Source organism: Rhinolophus sinicus, chromosome 1, assembly GCF_057876585.1.
Source record: "Rhinolophus sinicus isolate RSI-liver-muscle chromosome 1, RSI-T2T, whole genome shotgun sequence".
NCBI classification, from domain to species: domain Eukaryota; kingdom Metazoa; phylum Chordata; class Mammalia; order Chiroptera; family Rhinolophidae; genus Rhinolophus; species Rhinolophus sinicus.
Window position 1 is genome coordinate 93,461,958 of NC_142501.1, and position 20,062 is coordinate 93,482,019.

General features: G+C 41.1%; 1 protein-coding gene and 1 non-coding gene across 2 annotated transcripts in view; both read left to right on the forward strand.

The window, feature by feature from the left end:
- Positions 1-20,062, forward strand: part of CECR2 (CECR2 histone acetyl-lysine reader) — a 175,910-nt gene that overhangs the window by 78,491 nt on the left and 77,357 nt on the right. The window contains exon 2 of the mRNA XM_019757225.3: positions 17,525-17,619. Coding sequence (XP_019612784.3) covers positions 17,525-17,619 — 95 coding nt within the window. The remainder of the gene's footprint in view (positions 1-17,524; positions 17,620-20,062) is intronic.
- Positions 3,113-3,217, forward strand: LOC141570249 (U6 spliceosomal RNA). The gene has a single exon (XR_012494257.2). It is a non-coding gene; the product is annotated as a U6 spliceosomal RNA (small nuclear RNA).

Consider the following 20,062-nt stretch of genomic DNA (forward strand, 5'->3'; position numbering starts at 1 on the left):
CCACATTTCATGTAAGGAATGCCCATGGAGTGTGATACGTGTGAATCACTGCCTCTTCCACTCCAGGTTGTCCATAATCCAAGTCCTGTGCCGGGCCAGGCACTGCTCTCCATGCTCTTCCTGTAGAGCGGTGTTGCCCACCCCAACCCCACTCTGCTCTGCTCGTTTTTCTTTCTAATTCAGACTTGGCCCAGGCAAGGGAATAACTCTTCCATGTTATGCTCCATCAAACCACAAGTTATGCCCTAGCAATACAGTTTTTTATTTGACTCATTTATTTAAAAAATTTCTATCAGTATGGATCCATAAATATTTATTTTGTTTTATACCTTTATGTATTTTATGTACTTTTACATTTTTTATAATCCAATCATTTGGTGTTCAGATTGTTCCAGTGGCTATAAGGTGGTTTGGTTTGGTTTTTGAGCACTTCCTTACTTTCAGACACTAGAAGTTGCTATAGGTCATCTTGTATATTTCCTGCCCCAGTCCTACAACCAGCCACTTCTCCGAGGTGCTCTGGTTCCTCTTATTGGAGAATGATATTAGAAACTGAGATTTGGGTGCTAGGTATGCTCTTTGCTACTGGGTTACTTTTACTCTGGGCCCCCTTAGCTGACAGAGCAAGGAGATATGTGTGCTTATTCCCCTGCGTACATACACATCTGTCAGTATCCCTATATTTATAGACTAAACATGGGTTCACACTGATGTCTCCCAACACTAATCCATTACTACATAGATATATCATTTTAGCCTCCTCTCCTGGCTTATCTGTAAACTCCCACTCCAACAGTGAGGAACTTGGCTCCACCATTTGGCATTCATTCACTTAATTGTTCAATTCCAGTATAAATGTATAGCAGCATAAGAATTGTTAACCCCTATCTTCGTGGGAAACAACTTTATCAGCTAGAATACAGTGTTCTGTACAGTGTCTTTTGCCTTTTAACCTTACAGATCCCACTCATTTCCAAAGTTACTTAGGTCAGCACACATTAATGTTCTAGACTTACGTATTTTATTTTATAAACACACCCTCCAGCCCAGAGGGCAATCTGGTGTTTTTAGTAGCTCCTTACTATGATACTTCTCTGTTTACACTTGTAACTTGGAATCTTTGATATTTCTTCCCTCATTTTGGACCCTCAAAGGAGAGTTCATGTGCAACTCATGTATTCTTCAGTCACTCAGGTGTCTTAACTTTGGGGCTTCAGGTTCTTGCCCAGTTATTTCTCTTGCCCCCTGTCTTCTAAGTTTAAAGTTTCAGTTTGACAAGTCTGGACAGAAACAGTCTTAGGTTTTATGTGAGTCTCTGTGTCTGTTCATACGCCCGTCACTCTTAGTATGTTAACCGATGGCCTGATGCTGGATGCTGTCTGCTTTGCTACATCCTGTGTTTCAGTCACACGCCGTGTTCCTCATCCACAAACCCAAACTTCATTTTGGGGGGAAGACCCTCTCACATTTGCACAAAATAACTTTATATTCTTGCCTGGGATTTCATCACTTCTGGGTCTCTTTCAGTGTTAGCAGTATTTCTTCACAAAAATTAGCAGGGTATGGTTAACAAGTCTGGTTTCATCTTGGCTCCCTTTGCCACATCCTGGAGACTTGTTTGGGGAAAGCTGTGCTCCTTATTGACTTATCAAATTGTTGATGTTGCTTCCCCAATTCCCAACATTAAGGAAACACCCATTACCATGCTGGGTTTCCCCTGCTGGTTCCAGTAACTATTATTTATCTGCAGAAGCAGAGAATTGTGTTTATGTAGAAGGTCTTAGTTAATCACATACAAGGAAAGCCTCTCTTCTTTTTCTCCGTTGGTTCAGAGTTTCTTCTTCTCTTCTATAGCAACATATTTTGCCAGACAACTTATTGACATCAGTTTTGATTCTCAATAATCTCCTAAAGCAACGATGAGTTTTTAAAAAATTGTTTTTCAAGCCCCTTTCCCTTTTCAATCACTCGTAGCTGATGGGTACCTCAGGCAGGGAAATAAATACAGCAAACACCCTATACTCCTCACCCCCTTCCAGACTTCCAGTTTGGGGTTGGGCTTTCATTTTAATTTACCATCATTTGAGAGACTCAACCTCCTCCTTGAAATGCCTGTGCCTAAGATTTCGGGGCCTTTCTTTATCAGTGGACAGTTTGTCCAGGGGAAGGCAATTAGCAGTCTACAATTAAGAGAAATCTGTTATACATAACTCAGGCCAGCCTTTCTCACAGGCTGTCCTCCACATACCAGAGCATGGAGAAAAGCGGTCTTCCTTCCAGGTGCTTGCCAGGTTTTGTCCCCTGTGATTGGACTGGGTAGTAGTGAAAGAAGGACATTTATTCTAACAGAATAAATGACAGGGGTAAAGATAGGGCAGTACCTATTATTTTTGGAAAATACAACTGATTAGTTCTCCAAGATCTCTTATCTGGATGGGAGAGAATATTGAAAAGGTAAGGCGAGGTCATTTCAGAAGGGCTTTGAAGGGTGAGGTAGGCGTTTGCGTCGGTGCTCAGTTTGGTGCGTTGTGTAGTCCACAGGCTTCTAAACAAGTGATGTGATAATAATTGAATTTGAGCACATGCGACAGCAGGTTAGATTAGTCTGTATTGGAAGTGAGAGACCAGTTTGAATGTCCAGCTGAGAAGTGTTGATTAGCAAAGCCTGTCCATACTAGAGCAGTGGCAGCGGAGACGGACAGGACTGGATTTCGGAATACCTAAAGTGGGGCTCTTACTCATCACCCAGTACCCTCTAAAGCTGCTTTCACCCAAAGGAGTGCTTCTCTGTAGCTTGGGTCTTCAATCCTCAGGTGAGCTTCATTTTCCCTCCTGTATTTGCTATGTTAGTGAATACTTGCAGATTTAATTTTGGGGGGAAAAATAGTTTTCACAGATCCAGGTAATTGTTACATGACTTTATACCAAACTTTAGAATAGTCATAAAATGTTTCAGATACTTCATTTTCATAACATGCTTCTCAATATTCATATTTCTAATGATTATGCCTTATAATGGATGGAATTTAGGGTTTCTTTTACTAGGATATATACTTAAATTTAGAATATTGGCTTTTGGGTGCTGGCTAACTTCTTTCAAAAAATAGTTATAGTGCTCGCTTTGGCAGAACATGTACTAAAATTGAAACGATAACGGAGATTAGAATGACCCCTGCACAGGGATGACATGCAAATTCATGAAGTGTTCCTTATTTTGGGGATTAAGAAGTACAAATTGGTAGTTACAAGATAGTCACATGGATGTAAAGCAAAGCATAGGGAATATAGTCAGTAATGTGGTAATAACTATGTACAGTGCCAGGTGAGCACTGGACTAATCGGGAATCAATGCATGAATTATATAAATGTCTACCTACTATGTGGCGCACCGGAAACTCATAAAATACTGAATGTCAACTGTAATTGAAATAAATAAATAGATAAATAGAACATACTATTAAACTTTAAAAATATTTACTAAATAGTGCAGGCAAGTACAATATTGGGGAAACAGCCACAGACAAAGCTCCTAAGGGGTTTACACAGTAACAGTGGAAGAATAAAATGGATGCACATAAGAAGATGGTAAGTTAATTAGAAAAATAAAGTACAACAGCAGGACTAGAGAATGATGGGGAAGCACAGGAAGAGAGAGGGCAGGCCATGGAGGTCCTAGGGCGGGGTCCTGTAGACGGAGAAGAGCCAGTGCGAAGGCCTAAGGTAAGAGCACGCAGAGGGTGTTAGAGTACGCAGGGAAGAGGCTGGGGTGACGCAGGGAAGAGGCTGGGGTGACTCGGTGATGGCAAGAGAGAGTAGTAAGGAAGATAGAACGTCAGCAGGACACTGCGCAAGGTGAGGTCTGTGAGGAGCTTATTGTGAAGGCGGCTTAGCCTGGCTATTAATACAGACAGACGGACAGAAGCAGGGAGGTCAGTTAGGCGGCTACTGAATAGTTTATGCTTAGACCGCAGATAGTGGGGATGGCAGTGAGAAAAGAGGTCGGTTTCTGTATCTGGTTTGAAGGTGTAGTCAACAAGATTCGTTAATGGATTGGATGTAAAATGAGATTAAAAGAGAAGAGTAAAGAACGACTGAAAAGTGTTTTGCCGCAGCAACTGGAAGAAGATGCCATTTACCAAGATTGGGAAGGTCCGAGCAGAAGCAAATTTAAGGAGCGGAGTCAGAAGTTTGGTTTTGGTTAATGTTAAACTTCTTGTGCTTGTTCGACACTCAGTGGTGATACACCCCGTTGGTAAGCCAGCTTTGGGATTCTGAGCTGAGGTGTGGAGGGACAAGTGAGAGAGAGTTACTCTAGATCTAGACCGGAGCGGACAGTGACCAGAGAGGCTCAGAGATCGCCCCAGAAGTATGTGCCAGCATTGAGGATTGAAGAGATGCAGGAACCAGCAAAGAAGTTTGAAAAGGAATACCAGGGAGGTGAGTCAGTGTTCTGAAGCCAAGAGAAGAAAGCCTTTTAAGATGGAGGGAATAATCAACTGAAAAATGCTGCTTTGAGGTCCAGCATGGCAAAGCCTGAGAACCGTTCATTCAGTTTGTCTTGGTTACACCAGAATGGTGGGAATGAAAATTTGTTTGCATCACTGATACTGGTGATAATATTTTTGCACAGCGATTGTTTTTAAACCATCCTCCAGGTTCAGTAATTTTGGTGAATAGTTTCACTGTAAGTGAACTACTGTTTCTCAGTTAGAGGCACATAATTAACCAGGAGTTTCATTGCTGAAGGCTAGTTGATGAAATGTCTTGACTGGTATTGAGTTTTAAAAGGTATCCACATAATTTTTTAAGTGTTAAGTTGTCAGAGAAGTGACCATATATTGCAGTTGATACCTCTTCTAGATCTACTTGAAGAGTAGAGGTTTGACAAAGATATCTTTGGTCTGCAGTTCCTTTGTACCACGCTCAGTTGCAGTTAATTTTGGCCGCTGCCAACATTTATTTTATGCTCATTACACTTTTGAGGAATGAAAGTCTCGTGTGGATGTATGAACCAGTACTTTCCAACTTTTTTTTTAATGTTCTGGCCTGTCCTAGAGTTACCAGTCTCTTTCATATATAATATCACAATATTGTATAACATCACCAGAAAGTATATGTATAATGTTTTTGTTACACCCACCTGGGAACCCTCATTTTTGTTTTCTTTCTTTTCATACCCTAATCTACCTTCTTCTACCTGTATTACTCCTCTGTCCGCAAGTTGTTTACATCAGACTTTACTCAAATCCAAGTCCTCTGCCTAATACTCAAGGACCCTCACCAGTTGTTTTTTTCTTACATTTCAACTCCTTCCTTATATGAAGTTGACATTTCCCACTGCAGATGTTGATAAAACCTAATTGGAAAATGTTGGATTATTTGTTTAACTAGTCAACCTGATCAAAAAACAGTGCTGTTTTTATGTGGAAGATAAAGGAGGATGAAAGGGAAAACAAATAAAGAGGAGAAATCTGGAGATTATAAAGGTGCTTTTTAGATTGGGGCCTAGTGAATCAGAAAGGGATAATGGGATATTGGATGGGGGAAGGTAAAAGGGTGGGGTGTACGCAGTGATTTCTTTCTGTTTGAAAGTTGAATAAGGAATATTGTGAACCCAGTTAGGCTACATTTTAGAAGAAACGGGTTCATTGCAAAATATCATTCTCCATACCTTTTCTCCTTTCCAGACTTGTATGCTCTCTTCCTGTATGAGGTGTCATTCCCTTTGGTAAAGTGGAAAGAGCATGAGTTAAGGAAAACATTTGCACATTACTACTATTACTACTACTACTAACTACGTTACTTTCCACATAGGCTTAAATTTAGGCAGTGCCCCATCTTCCCAATGCGGGTATGGTATGTATAAACTTTTAATGACAAAGATGAAATACAAATTTCTATTTGAAAAAGTTATTTTAGTATTTTTACATAAACATTTGAATTTTTAAATTGAGAAGTAATTCATTTTTTCCCAGTTTTTATTTCCAGAAGTAGTTTCTTCATCATCACTACAACTACTTTGAACAACTTCAACCTGACTTCTGTCTTAAGTTTTTTAATCTGCTATTGGTGCTGTTTTCTGAAAATGTATCCCAAGTCACAAGTATCTGTTCATTTACTATAGTAGTATAGTTGGGTTTTCTATTTACAGTGATTATTATAATGACACCCAGTACTTATAATTGGTAGCACACCCCAAAGCAATTATCAAATCACTGTAAAATGCTTTTTTGCATCCTTGTAAAATGGATTCAATCAGATGACATCTGTGACATCTAAAACTGGCATTGAGTTTTGTTTCAGGTTGTTGTCTCTTCCCTAATTTCTGTTACCTAAAAATAAAACAATAGAGTGAGTGTCTTGTAATAGAAGTATTTCCATTCAAGATAACTCTGTTGTGTGAGAAATTGTTGAAAAATCTGCCTCAGCCCAACAAAATCATACCTCTTGGTTTGCTAGTTGCACTTCTAAGGTGGGTATTCATTTCCTCACTAAGCTAATCTGTGTGCTCTCATTCCTATTTCGTCTGTGTTTTACTCTATAGTGAGTGCTTTCAGATTAGCAATTCTGGTCCTCAGCTTTTGTAGGGTCAAAGACTTAATGACGTCATTAGGCCCAGAGTCTCAGAAAGACATTTTGTTTACTTAAAATTGGGTAGGTTATTCCATTGTCCTTATACTCAGACCTGCCGTTCCACACACACCACCTTCCTAATCTCAAAACCTACTGACTAATCAAGGAGCAGAGAATTAGTCTCCAGGGAATCATTTCTCTCAGACCTGATGAAATATTCCTGCCCACAATAAAGTATTGTCAGTCTGTCCCTTAGGATAGGGCTGGATACACATGCCCATCTCTTTACCTTGGGACGACTTTCCCATTGTAGAAAATGTATCCCTTTGCGGTTACAACATTCTTTTTTCAATGAGTGATACTATTTTCTTAGTTATAACCACACCCTAGTCATTCCTAGTTTGTCCTGCCTTTCCAGATTGCTTCTCTTGATTGGATTTCTGGCATTTCTGAAAAGCTTGACTGACACATTCATGTTAGACTGTTGTTCCCAATGGCTAATTTCTTTCATGTTTCTCTGAAATCCATGATTCTTCTGTGGAGGCACTGGGCAGTACCAGGGATTTGGGCACAGGTCATTTAATTTTCATTTTTTACATTTCATTCTTAGAGGTAACCTGCATTTCCCAAGGCTTTGCTCTTACCGGCTCCCTGTGTACTGGGCGAGTCCTACTCATCTTTCAGCCTTTGCTCATCCCCACAGCAGCGTTTGGACTGTATGTCTGCTGTGCTGATCATGTAGAATGGAAATTACTGTTATTTTTTGCCTGGACTCCATTTTACATCTTATGCTACTTGAAAGTAGGGTTCTCATTCTCCTCTTTGCATGCCTAGTATTTAACACACAGCCTGGCATGTCTCTGTGTTATGTTTTCAGAGGCCAGGGCTACCTTTCCACTTGTGTGATGACCCCATTGTCACATGTCCACAGTATCGTGAACCAACTGAATTGATTAGTCAGAAGGACCCCCACCCCCACCCCTACACGTATCCAAGTTTTGTGTGAAATTTGTGTATACATTTTTGTCGTTTCACACAGCAGTCCAGGACACAATCAGATAAGAGCAATAGGATTTTGGGACCTTGCAAGATTACTTTCCACTTTAAACCGTTAGGACCATATTTCAAGTGTCAAGTCTTTATTGTCTCTACCCTTCCCCCCTCCTCGCCTCCATTCAACTTTTGTCATCCTTATTTCTGATTATCAATTAAATACCATAATCTTTTTTGGGGGGAATTAAACTTGTTACCTAAAACGTCCTTTTTTCCCCCTTTAACACACAGTTAGTTGCAAAATCTTGTTGACTCCGCTTCTGAAACTCTCCTTTCATCTCATCCTTCCATTTCCAGCGCCATCGTTCTAGGATTGACCCGATCCTGTTTTCCTGGAAGTAGATCAGGGATCTTGTCATTCTCCCGCCTGTGTCCCTAAACCACATCCAGATTAGCTTTCTAGGTTTCATTATTTCTTTTCCCTGTTCAAAAGCATTCCCTGTTCTTAGGTGGCTCCCCAGTACCTTAAATAATTTCCAACGAATCCCTGAGCGAGTTCCCGATGGCAGAGTAAAGACTGCGTAACCTGACGTCTAGTGTGGGTCTGAAGGAGCTCCAAACAGAAGTGATCTGATCACGTTTCCTGTTGTATTTTTTAAATTGATGCCAATGTTTAAGTTAAAAATATCTTCCCAAGCACTAACGATGACAAAAAATCTAAGTAAAACCAACACGCTAGGAAGTCGTGCCATTTTTACCTTGCGTTTTCCTATATTCCGGACACACACTGCAGAACGCACATACCCTAACTGGAAAGTGCAGGCAGAAGTGACGTGCAGGCTGTGGGGCCTGGTGTCTGAGGCTGAGTGTGGTCTGCTAGGACCCTGCGTTCCAGGTTTCTTTGTATGGCCATGCTTATTTAGTTCTGCCCTCATAGAACACGTTGAGAAGTTTTCCAGCTTTTTCAGTGCTCAGGAATTGTTATATATCACAGGCATTTTCTTGTGGGAGAAGATCCATGAAATTTCTTGGTAACTTAGACCTTTCCAAAAAATCCTATTCTGCCAGATTTTCCCATTTATTGGTGTAATTAGTATTTCCCAATCAACCTGACGCTTTACGGTAGCAGTCGTGTTTGAGGGGAGGAGATAGTTTGGTTTCCTTTCTGTCCTTAGCCAACATTACAGCCCATGACACAGCTGTTTGGTGGCTCCGGCTGGAAAGGAATGGTATGGCTGTGGCACAGCAGCAGGACCGACCTGCTGTCTTCGGGGACTCCCGGGATAAATGGCTTGGCCAACAGCACATCTCCCACCATTATACCCATTCGAGCTGATTTATACTTTACAGTCTAAATTGGCATGGGACAGGCCTTTGGGACTAAATTAATTTATACCAAGTTAGAAAGCGTCAGCTGCCAAAGTCGGATGCCTTCTGGAGGCGAGTGCGCTTATTTCTTCGTGTATTCCAGGCCCACTCCAGGCGCTCTCTGGGATAGCAGCTGGGATGATCCTTGAGGAGGGCCTGCTTTGCATCTCTTTTGTGTCGTGTGAACGGGAGTCTGGGTCCCGTACAGCAGTCCCAATCTCTATGAGACATTTGCTACTTGGCAGTTGGTCCTTGTGTAAATTCAGAAGCTTTGTAAACTTCTAAAATCAAATATAACATTATGACCTTCTTTAGGCCTTTTAACCACCCACCACTCTTAAGTAAACTCAAAGGAATTACTGTGCCTGAATGGCAGTAGTGCAAGTCTGTGATCTTTATCCTTACTTGGAAGTTGAAGAAGAGAAAGTTTTTCTCTCTTTAGCATTATCTTTAGCAAAAGATAAAGAAAATTTCTACAGGGATTAGGAGCCTGTCAAACAATAAGAAGTACCTGTAATGTTAAATTTAAGGAAAGGTGTTACAGTGGGTGGTTTTTATAGATTAAAGAAATTAGTAATACTCTGTGTCATTTGACTGTCTCCAGTCTGGAAATTATGTTTTTTGTTTATTAGGCAGGCGGGAATTTTTAGATTGAAGTATTGTAAATGCTTTTTCAGGACACGCATGCACTGAGGGCCCCCTCCGTGCCCTCCTGTCCCCTTGCCTGTGAGAGTTTGGGGTTGTTCGCCTTTCTCAGACCTGAGTTCTTTTTCCAGCAGTCACTGCTTGTTCTTGAGGGTGGAGGAGGTGGATCGATGTTAAACAGACTTGTCTCTAATGAGCTGTGACGCCAGCTGCAGAGAGAGCAAATCCTGTTACTCCCTCCAGCTACTCTCTGAAGCTGCAGAACAGCCGTAGGACCAGCTCTCCCTTCTCAGTGCTGATTTGCTGATTTTTCTGCTCCACCCCCTTCTGTCTCAGAGAGCTTCTTGGCAAAGTTCAGATTTCTGTGCTCACAGCTCAATGCTCACCGTGAAAAGGAAATACAAAGGGGGAGGAGAGAAAGTACGGGGGGGGGGGGGAGATTTTTTAAAAGGGTATTCCATATTGCCTTAGTGTAAGACTTAAGCTCTGGATTGAAGGCGTAAGCTGTAAGGCTTTGACTAACCTGGATTTCCAAATAGTTCTTGGGAGATAGTTTTTTTTGGCTCATGAACATGGTAGGCCGTGCATTAAAAGACTATGGATTTCTGTTGTTCAGAAACCTCCACATTTTGAGAAGACCACTTTCTATCTCTTCAGTTGCTTTCCCCCACATACTATCATTGTAAGGAGGAAGATAAAGAATTGTAGTGTTCATGTGTTAGAGAGCATTACTGTGTGCCAGGCTCGGGTGGCTTTTATGAAGTGTGGCCTAGTTTAATTATTACAACAACCTTGGAGGTAGACATTTTTAATGTGATTTTTTTTTTTTTTTTGGTAAATTGTGGTAAAAAACAAAATTTACCATCCTAAACCTTTTAAAGTGCATAATTCAGTAGTGTAACATGTATTCACATTGTTGTGAAATGGCTCCAGAAATTTTTCATCTCACAAATTTGGCTCTATACCCATTAGAGTAGAAAATTTTAAATTGATAAGCCAGTTCTTTTGTTCAGCAGGATTAAAATTGCTTTCCTGTTTCTTTTCTTTGCCGTCTTTCTATAACATTCTTAATCTGTACTTCACCGTAGGGTGGTGAAAACAGAGGCCTGTCTTAGTGTGCCTTGGTTATCCATTCTGTACAGACTGCTGGGGTTAACAGTTACTAAAGGGAAAGAGAACAAGCTCTGCTCTCGGGGTTTCATCACCTATTCTTCATTCTAATCTTTATTGATTCTGCATTTTAAGTTCTGCTGAGCTAGAGGGGAAAAGTTCACTGATAACTTTGTCACCTCACAAGTTACCATGGGCCTGCATATTTTTTGGTGGGTTATCTAGGTAGCTTCTGATTTATGAAGCATAATATTGTAGAAATACATTTTAAAAGCAATTTTATATTTTGAGACCCATTTTTTAACTGATTTATGAGTTTCTGTATTCTAGGAGCAAAATGGTAGGCAAGGGATTGAATTATATTTATGAATAACCCTGACTTCCTCTCACTACTTGTGCCATTTGAGAGACGATTAAAGCCTGCTCAGTTCTGCTTGGAAGAGCCAATCCAACACCCCTGATATTCTACCCTTCTATGTAAAATCTTTCCCTAGTTGCTGTTGTGCTAGGAAAAACAAGCCCAGGTTCACTGGGGAGAAATTCTTAGCAATCCGGTTTAGCTGCCCACCACAGTTGGATAGAACAAAATTATTTATTGTATCTTTTTCAAATCAAGAGAGGGATGGTAGTGCTCAGTTTCTGCTGATAATGTTAAGAAAACGGGTTGAATCGCTAACGAAGCCTCGGGACTGAGGTATAGGCATAAAAGGTAGTGCAACAGCCTCTTCTGTCCTGTTTTAAACCTCAGATTCACAGATTTTGTTAGTCGTAACTCTTGCTTCATAACACATTTTCATCATTGGCCTGTGGATGCTGCACTTCATTCATTCATTTATGGGTGATGTCATCTGTGAAAATGCCTCCGAACAGAACTGGGACACCGTCAGTATTCATGCTGCTGTCCCATCCAGTCTTCTGCGCGTAGAACGCAGGGGAATTTTTTAAAATCCAGATACAGAGTAAAGTGTTACCTTAGATTTGTTGAGGAAAATATAGATTTGCTATGCAAATTAATAATTCAACTGTTAGGTATGTATCTTAAGATAAACAGTTCTTAGACGTTGAAAGCCTACATACAGTTGGTTTACTAATTTTGATTTCTGCCAACTGCCACAGATTCACAAAGTGTTAGTAATTTTAAACTTAAAAATTCATTATTTACATGTAAGTAAAATGTGGATTTAAGGGCATTTTATTATCTTTGGCCTTGTCACTCTTAACCTTTGTAGGTCTTCGTTTTTGTTTTGTCATTGAAGGTCTTGCTTCACTCCTGTTGTCTGTAATTCTACTTGATGACTATTTGGGAACAATAATAAAAAGATATTGGCAGTTGATATTGTTTGGAGAACACTTGAACCAGAAATTTTATGATAATGACCTCATATTCTGGTTTTAAAATAGATTTATTGTTAGAAATGATATTCTTCTATAATATGTAAATGGCCTACTTTTCTTACCAGTGACAACTAATCTTATATTTAGATTGTTTAGTGGTTTACTTGTATATCTGGATTATATTGAGTTCCTCAATACACTTCAATATGTTTCAGAGCTAGAGGGAGGAACTGTAAATTTCACCCATAGTGATAGCAAACTTCAACTGCATGATTTGGTTATAATTATACATAATGCTAGTGTTTTTAGATAAACAAGGGGCTTTGGCTGTTCTTGAGATTATCATTTCAGTATGTTTGGTAAGGATTTAATCCAGAATCTTTATGTCAGAAATGAAGTTGATTTCTGAGAGGTCTCTCATATTTTAGAGTACCTTAGGCCTATGACATTATTTCATTTCTGTTGGTAATTACCTTTATGTCTTCTAGTCATTAAACCAGCATTCATCTTCTAGCTGTTCTCAAACAAACCCTTCCCTTCTCTGTACCCACAAATTTTGCTTTATTTCCCGCAGGCTCTTTTATCGTCTAGAGGAGCACCTTCCAAACTACATTTGCGTGTGAATCTTGGCTTATATTAAAATGCAAGTTCTGGTTTCAGTAACTTTGTGCGAGGCCTGAGGTGCCATGCTTCCAGTGGGCTTCCAGGCAACCCTGAGGCTGCCACGTGTCCCCAGCTGTGGCCCTCCCCTCTCCTCCCCTCATTCTGCATACAGGCCATAGAACTGTGCCGCCCTCACTCACTGTTCTGAGACAGAGAGATCTGATAATTTTACTGTCCTTGTGCCGCCCTCACTCACTGTTCTGAGACAGAGAGATCTGATAATTTTACTGTCCTTCAGACTTGATTGCCTGGGGAAGTAAAATCCACACTCTTTAGTGTGGTTTTCGGAGAAGATCCTCAAGGAATAAGCTTGTCCTGTCTACCATTCTCTAATCACCGCCTCCACTTTTGGGAGAGCAGTTGGTAATTCTCAAACATGCCATAAAGTTTCACATATGGCCCCGTGCAATTCTCACCTCCCTGGCAAAGTCTTAGTCCACAATCCTGTTTCTCTGGTTTTCCCTGTGTCGTTTTATATATTTAATATACTATTTATTACATTGTCTCATAATTCTTTGCTATCAAATTGAACATAATTTGAACCTCTTCTCTGCATCAGGCACTGTTCTAGTTGCTGGGAAGACAGCAGTGAACACAATAAAAAATAAATAAGTATCCCATTTGGCTTACATTTTAGCCATTCCTCATCCCACCCCACCCCACCCCCATAACCATACTGGGGCTTTGTTATTCACCTTTGTATCTTTTGTTTTTAGTTAATTTGACCACCTCTTTGCTAATTTCTGTGCCAATGTTATAGCTAGGGCCCCAGAGCAGAAAACAGGAAATGTTCCTTTCCCAGAAGCAGCTTATGGAAGGAGGTGAATGACAGTGACACAAATGTGTTCTTTTGTAAGGGACAGAAAGGAAGGCTGTTCAGGGATACTGCTGCTACAACATTTTATTTTTGCCTCAGAGGACAGTCTTCTAGGTAGAAACTGAAGAACATGAACTTGCCTCTGGTGAAAGTGATACTGATAGGAAGGGAAGCGTCCTTCTCAGTCTTTTTTTCTACCTGCTAAGCCAGAAGAGACTGTCTGGGTGGGAGGCAGGAGATGGGAAAGAAAAGGAATTAGTAGTATAGCTTGAACTTTTTTCTACATGAAGGATTTTTTTTTTTTTTTCAGGAATCTCATCTATAAAATTAATGTTTTAAATTATTTACTACAGAATAGAAGTGATCCATATGTATCCTATAGCTTCTAGAAATCCTGGCACACCTCCGCCCTGATCTGTGGCAAACTTGTTGCAGTCTCCTCCTTAGTTTAGAAACACTGGGAAGTGGTCTCCCCAATAAGACAAGTGCCCATCACTTGTCTTATTGGGGAGACCACTTCCTAGTGTTGGCGGTTATGTATGATGTCGGAGGGGTGGTAGATTGGGGGTGTGGGGTTATCACTTTGTGAGGGGTGTAAATGTCTGTTACATTGTGGTTGTTTCTTAGATTTTCTTGGGGAAGGAGAACAGGACTTTATTGGGGAACAGTGTGTACTTCCAGGACTTTTTTCCAAGTCAAGTTGTTGTCCTTTCAATCTTAGTTGTGGAGGGTTCTGTTCAGCTTCAAGTTGTTGTTCTTTCAGTGTTAGTTGTGGAAGGCGCAGCTCAGCTCCAGGTCCAGTTGCCATTGCTAGTTGCAGGGGGCACAGTCCACCATCCCTTGCAGGAGTCGAACCAGCAACCTTGTGGTTGAGAGGACGCGCTCCAACCAGCTGAGCCATCAGGGAGGCAGCTCAGCTCAAGGTGCCGTGTTCAATCTTAGTTGCAGGGGGCACAGCCCACCATCCCTTGCGGGACTCCAGGAGTTGAACCGGCAACCTTGTGGTTGAGAGCCCACTGGCCCATGTGGGAATCGAACCAGCCGCCTTCGGAGTTAGGAGCATGGAGCTCCAACCACCTGAGGCACCAGGCCGGCCCCTGTTGCATTGTTTTTGTACACCTGAAACTAATTTTAAAAACCCACTAGGAAGCATCAGTACAGGCTACAGCACTTTAATCAAGATCACATTGTGCTGTGGATTTACACAGATGGGGAACAGGACAGAACACCAATAGAAATGTGTAGCAATATGTAAACTAGTGAGGGAGTTGCTGGAGGAACCATAAGAATGGAACTTGGCTAGGAAGGATTTGTAGACAAACAGTTTTTCATGTAAAGGACCAAAGTCTGGCTTGGCAGAAGGACGGAGGGAAGGGACTTCTTTCTATTAGGTTGATGCAAAAGTAACTGAGGTTTAAAAGAAAAATAATTGCAAAAACCGCAGTTACTTTTGCAACAACCTAATACTTAGGGAGAAGGTTGCCTGTGAGCGCGTGGAGAAAGGAGTGATGAGGTGATTATTGTAACTGGAAACCATCAGACCTTCCTAGGATAGAGAGTGTGAGCCAGTGGGAAGAGCCCTGGACTAGGTGCTGCTGCTTGCACTTGGCTGTGATTTGCTGAGTGCAATCGGAGAAGTCAGTTAACCTTTCTAGACCTAGTTTCTTTATCTTTAAATTAAAGGAGTTGAAATAATGTTATCTGTGCTTATTTACCTTCCACCTCTAGCATTCAGTAATTCTGGCCTACCTATTAGATCAGAAGGCCTGGACCTTTTTGCTTCAGGGCTCAGCTTCTGTTACAATTGCAGTTTTGTCATTGCTGTGCACTTGAGAGTCTTGTCCAGTGACCAGGCTTAAAATATGAGTCTTTCAGAGCTTCCCTTTGCCTCCCATTTACTTCTGTCAGATCTTGAATTCGTGTTTCTCCCTGCCTGCTGTCTCACATTCAGTAAGTCCTTCAGAATCTTTTCTCGTGCGCTGTTGCTCTGCTTACTAATATTGTGTCACCTCGCACCCTGTGCCACTAGAATTTATCTTACACACAGGAGTTAGGTTAATCTCACTGTACCTGTCCTATAAAAATAACTGTAGTGGATCTCCATTGTCTTCAAAGCAAGGCCAGACCCAGTATCAGCTATGAGTCTTAGCTCACATTACTCGCCTGACACCATCTATACACTGGTTCACCTGGACCTAATATCCTCGTGGTGTCTTTACTCATGTTGTCCCTGCACCTGGATATGTCCTGCCTCTCCCCCGTTGTCACACATGGTTTCCCATCTCAGGTGCCACCGTCTCCATGAAATCTCTCAGGCTTCTTCCACAGCCAGAAGTAATCCTTTTCTTCGCAACTCCTGTAAGCACCTACAGCACCTTTTCTGTACCTAATAGTGCTGATGACTTTGCTTGTGTTTTTGTCCTGCCTTATCTCGCCTAACTAAACTAAGCCCGCAGAGCTTCGGGTCCTGTGTTACCTTACACAGAGTGGGCGCCCAGAAAATACTTGCTGAAGGAATGAATCCTGATTAATGATAGTTCACATCCTTGTTATCTCTGGTTGGTACTGTTTCTTATTTTTCTGAATAACCATTAACTAGAACATAGAAAAGAACTCTGTCCAGAGGAATTAATAAGCTAATATGAGAATAAGAACCATTGCTATAGATGTATTAATAATTCCCAAATTTGTATTTAAGGCAAACAGTGTTTTCAAGCTTGAGCTTTGTCTTTGAATTTTGAGTTTCATTCACCTGGGCATTGGAGGCAATTGGTACCTTCCTTTTCAGTTGAACTACCTCTGGGGAGTGTGTGTTTTGTTTATTTCTATCAGTTAGTATGCTTAGCAATTTTTTGGTGCTGTGAAGTTTGTAGAGTAAGTGGTTACAAACTTAGGAATTTTTAAAAATAAAATCATAAATGGAACAATTAAAATAGTTTACAAAAGAATGTACTGTTTTTATAGTAGAAGCAGACTGTTCTCGGTAGTATACACTGCCATGGAATGGGTGTTAAGGGCAGAAATTGCATCTTACGCATGCCTTGTGCTTTCAGAACCATTAATAAGATCTTTGAAAGTTTGGTGTATAGATCTGGATAAATAAGGACCTGGTTATGAGCTGGTCAAACCATGAGCATAGCAGACCCTTGGAAAATGGTTTACATGCCAAAGATAGCATCCTCGCCGAAAAATGTGGGCAAACTTTGCATCATTGTAAGAGTTCATGATTTAGAAAATATTCCAGCACCTCGGCAAGTAGCGGTCTATTATGGGAGACTGAGAAGAAACATAGGATCTCCTGAAATTCCCCACTATCACTTTTTGACCAGTAGCTCCTCTCAGCTAATCTTTGTTCAGAGTACTGTGGTAAAACAAACTTTGGCGTCTCTCCCTGGACCCCAAGGAAAGCAAATACATCTCACCTAGGATTAGACCATTAACCATTAACGTACACACTACCTCACTTCTCTCCAGATGATGTAAGATTATCTCAGTTCTAGCAATCTCTGTCATCAGTCCTGTATGTAGGTCTGGTATCCTGAGAATAAAAACTGCTCAAGTCCTAACCACCAGTGCTTTTTTCAAAAGGTAGTGGTTCTTTAAAGCTTTTGCAGATGCTCTACCTGTTGAGACTTAAGTAAAGGAAGAATACTTCCTAATTACATATTTGATCCTTTATTCTCTTGCCATTAAAATAGAAAGCAGTACAGCATATTTATGTAAGTTAAACTCCAATAATTACACTAGCATTTACATATATACACGTATATCTTGTAATGTACAGATAAAAGGGATGGAGCTTAGTAAGGAGCGAGGCAAGAAGTAAACCCCAGGGGAAAAACAAAAGGTTGAACTCTCGTTGCTCTTCTGGCAGTAATTAATCGATGGGCAGAGTTGATCCACAACAGGCACTTCTGCTCCACTGACCTTTCAGGTGCAGGGGTGGCGGGTAAGGGAGGGGGGATGGATATTTACAAATGTCTGTGTTTGAGCTCTCACCCCGTCTCTCGTCCTCCTCAGGAGTTAGAAGCAGCTCTCCACAGAGATGATGTGGACTTTATCAGCGACCTGATCGCCTGCCTGCTTCAAGGCTGCTATCAGCGAAGGGATATCACGTGAGTAGTTCTGATCCTGCTGAGTGTCTCGCACAGGAAACAGTGACGCTTCATGTCTCCTGTAACAAACCAGAGCCGGTCATTAGCCAATCCTACATAACAGTGTAGGCTGAGTACTTACAGGTGGATTCCCAAGCCTTGTGCTTAGCTTTTTAATGTTGAGTTTTATTTTTATTATAATCCTTGAACTTTATTTACTTCCCTCTACAAATCTGTGCTCCTTATTCTTAGATCTACCAGCTAACATTCATGTGTAGAATTTCTTCCTGTCAGCATATGCCTTTCTTTCTGATTTTTATTTACAGTACTGGTAAAATGTTGCCAGCAAATTAAAACTAGATTTTACTGTGTTTCTGCCTCTTGGGTATCTTCTGTTGTTCTCATAAACAGTAGTGTAGTTTTTTTTTAACATGGAGCTTTTAGGCTCCCTCACGCTATAACTGCCAAGTAAACAGCTCTCCAGTACATTTGAGATGTGTAGAAGTTTGGGGCAAAATTTTATCTGTAGATAAAGATATATAGCAAGTAAAGGATCTTCCTGATATGGCCTCACCCCTTATTTTGACCCTAACTTGAGAAGCATTTTCTTTGCTAGTACATTTCGACACAGAACAGAACTATAAGGTGTTACCCTCTCCAAAAGCTGAGACACATTGGGATTCCCAGCCTCCAGTCCAAGCAGGAGCTTGGGGTATTACGGTTTATATTTTTCAGAGAGTTAAAGAATGGTATCTTAACTACTTCTATTAAGTCTGCTCTTAGTTGTTTGTTAGGATTGGGAAACTAGGTCCAATACTAATGTGCAGTAAACTTGTAGTTACAAGGTGAGTAAGAGATTGATGCAGTACATGCCTTTGTGTTCGGGGTGGGCAGCTGTGTTCCTGAGGGAGAGCTGTGTCTCCGGGACTTAGTGTTAATGTAGTGACTTCTGCCCCCAGAACACCCAGGTGGTACTGAACAGAGGAGACATAAAAGGGGAGATCACCTGGGGTCTTACCACTTGCGCGTAACAACCAAGTTTTGACTATATTTTCTCCCATTCTCTTTTTGGGGTGTCACTTTGGGGCTTGTGTGGTTTTTAAGTACAGTTGTAGTCATACAGCATATGTGATTTTACATTTTCATATCTTGCATTTTTTCATTATAATGATTATTTTTCTTATAACCACCTTTTCTTTAAACATAATTGTCAAATAATCCAAATTGGTAGATGAACATTTGTGCATAGCTTTTAACTGTTGTAAATATGTTGTAATTCATAGCCTTGGACATAAAAATATGCACAACTAGTGAATTACCTCCTCCAGTTTAAATTTCTGGAAGTGTAGTCATTCAGTCAAAAGAAATGCCTGTTTAAAATATTTTAGATCAGTTGCCAAGCTGCTCAGCACAGAGCCTGCTCCATTTTACCTTTGAGGCAACAGTGTATGAGGGTATCTGTCTGCCTAACGCTCTCTGGACATCGCTCCCTATCTGCTGGCCAGCGGTGCTAGGAGAACAGATACTCAGGCCCTCACAGAACATTATACCCTGTGCTGTGCTAATGATGGGCATGACGATAGGATTGCGAATTGTACAGTCAGCAGGTTAGTGCTCTGAAGTCAACAAAGCATATACCTGTGTGAGAAAGGGATCATGTGAACTGAGCCTACACAGAGGAGCCTTCTGAGGCCAGTGTCCATATATCGTAAAGCCCAATAAAGAAGTGAATGAATGAACCTACCAAAGAACTGCAAGTGGTAAGAGTGATTGTCTAGGGTTTGATACCCTAGAACAGAGCCTAGAGGTTACAAAGTAATAGGTCTCATGTAGTTCAGAAACAAGGTTTGATTGAGCTGCAGTCTTGACCCCTGAGTGTTAAATTTTGATTTGTTGCCAACATCTAAAGTGAGATTCATATTTAAAATTCCAAGTTGTAGTTTGTAGAAAACATCTTAAGTTCTGAACGACCATCACCTGTAGGGGAGACGGAGCCTGTGTGCTCTGCTCTGCCGCAGTCCCCACCATTCCTTAGTGCTCTCCCTCCCATGCTGAGGCTGGCTGGTACTACTCACCACCTGGCCCACTTATTTTCTTTATCTGTTTGTCTCCTGCGTGCATTCAGTTCAAGGAATCCAGTGTAGCCACAGCACAGTAGGAATCGGAGCCTAACTGGTCTTGTAGGCTGGTTAAGAATTTGGGGATGTAATCCTATAAAGCAAGGAGAGCAGGGGAGTGGTGAGATTTGTGTTTTTAAATAAGCTTCCTGGGGAGAAAGGGGGAAACAGGAAGATCAGGTAGGGGCTAACGAACTAGTCAGGTGAGCGAGGAGAGAAGTAGACACAGTGAAGGACTATTAAGTAGGTAAAATTGACTGGACCTGCTGTCTCTCATCTTGACCAGTCTGATAGGTGTAAAACTGTTTTAACTTGCATTTTGTTGATTATTCTTCACATGTTCAACA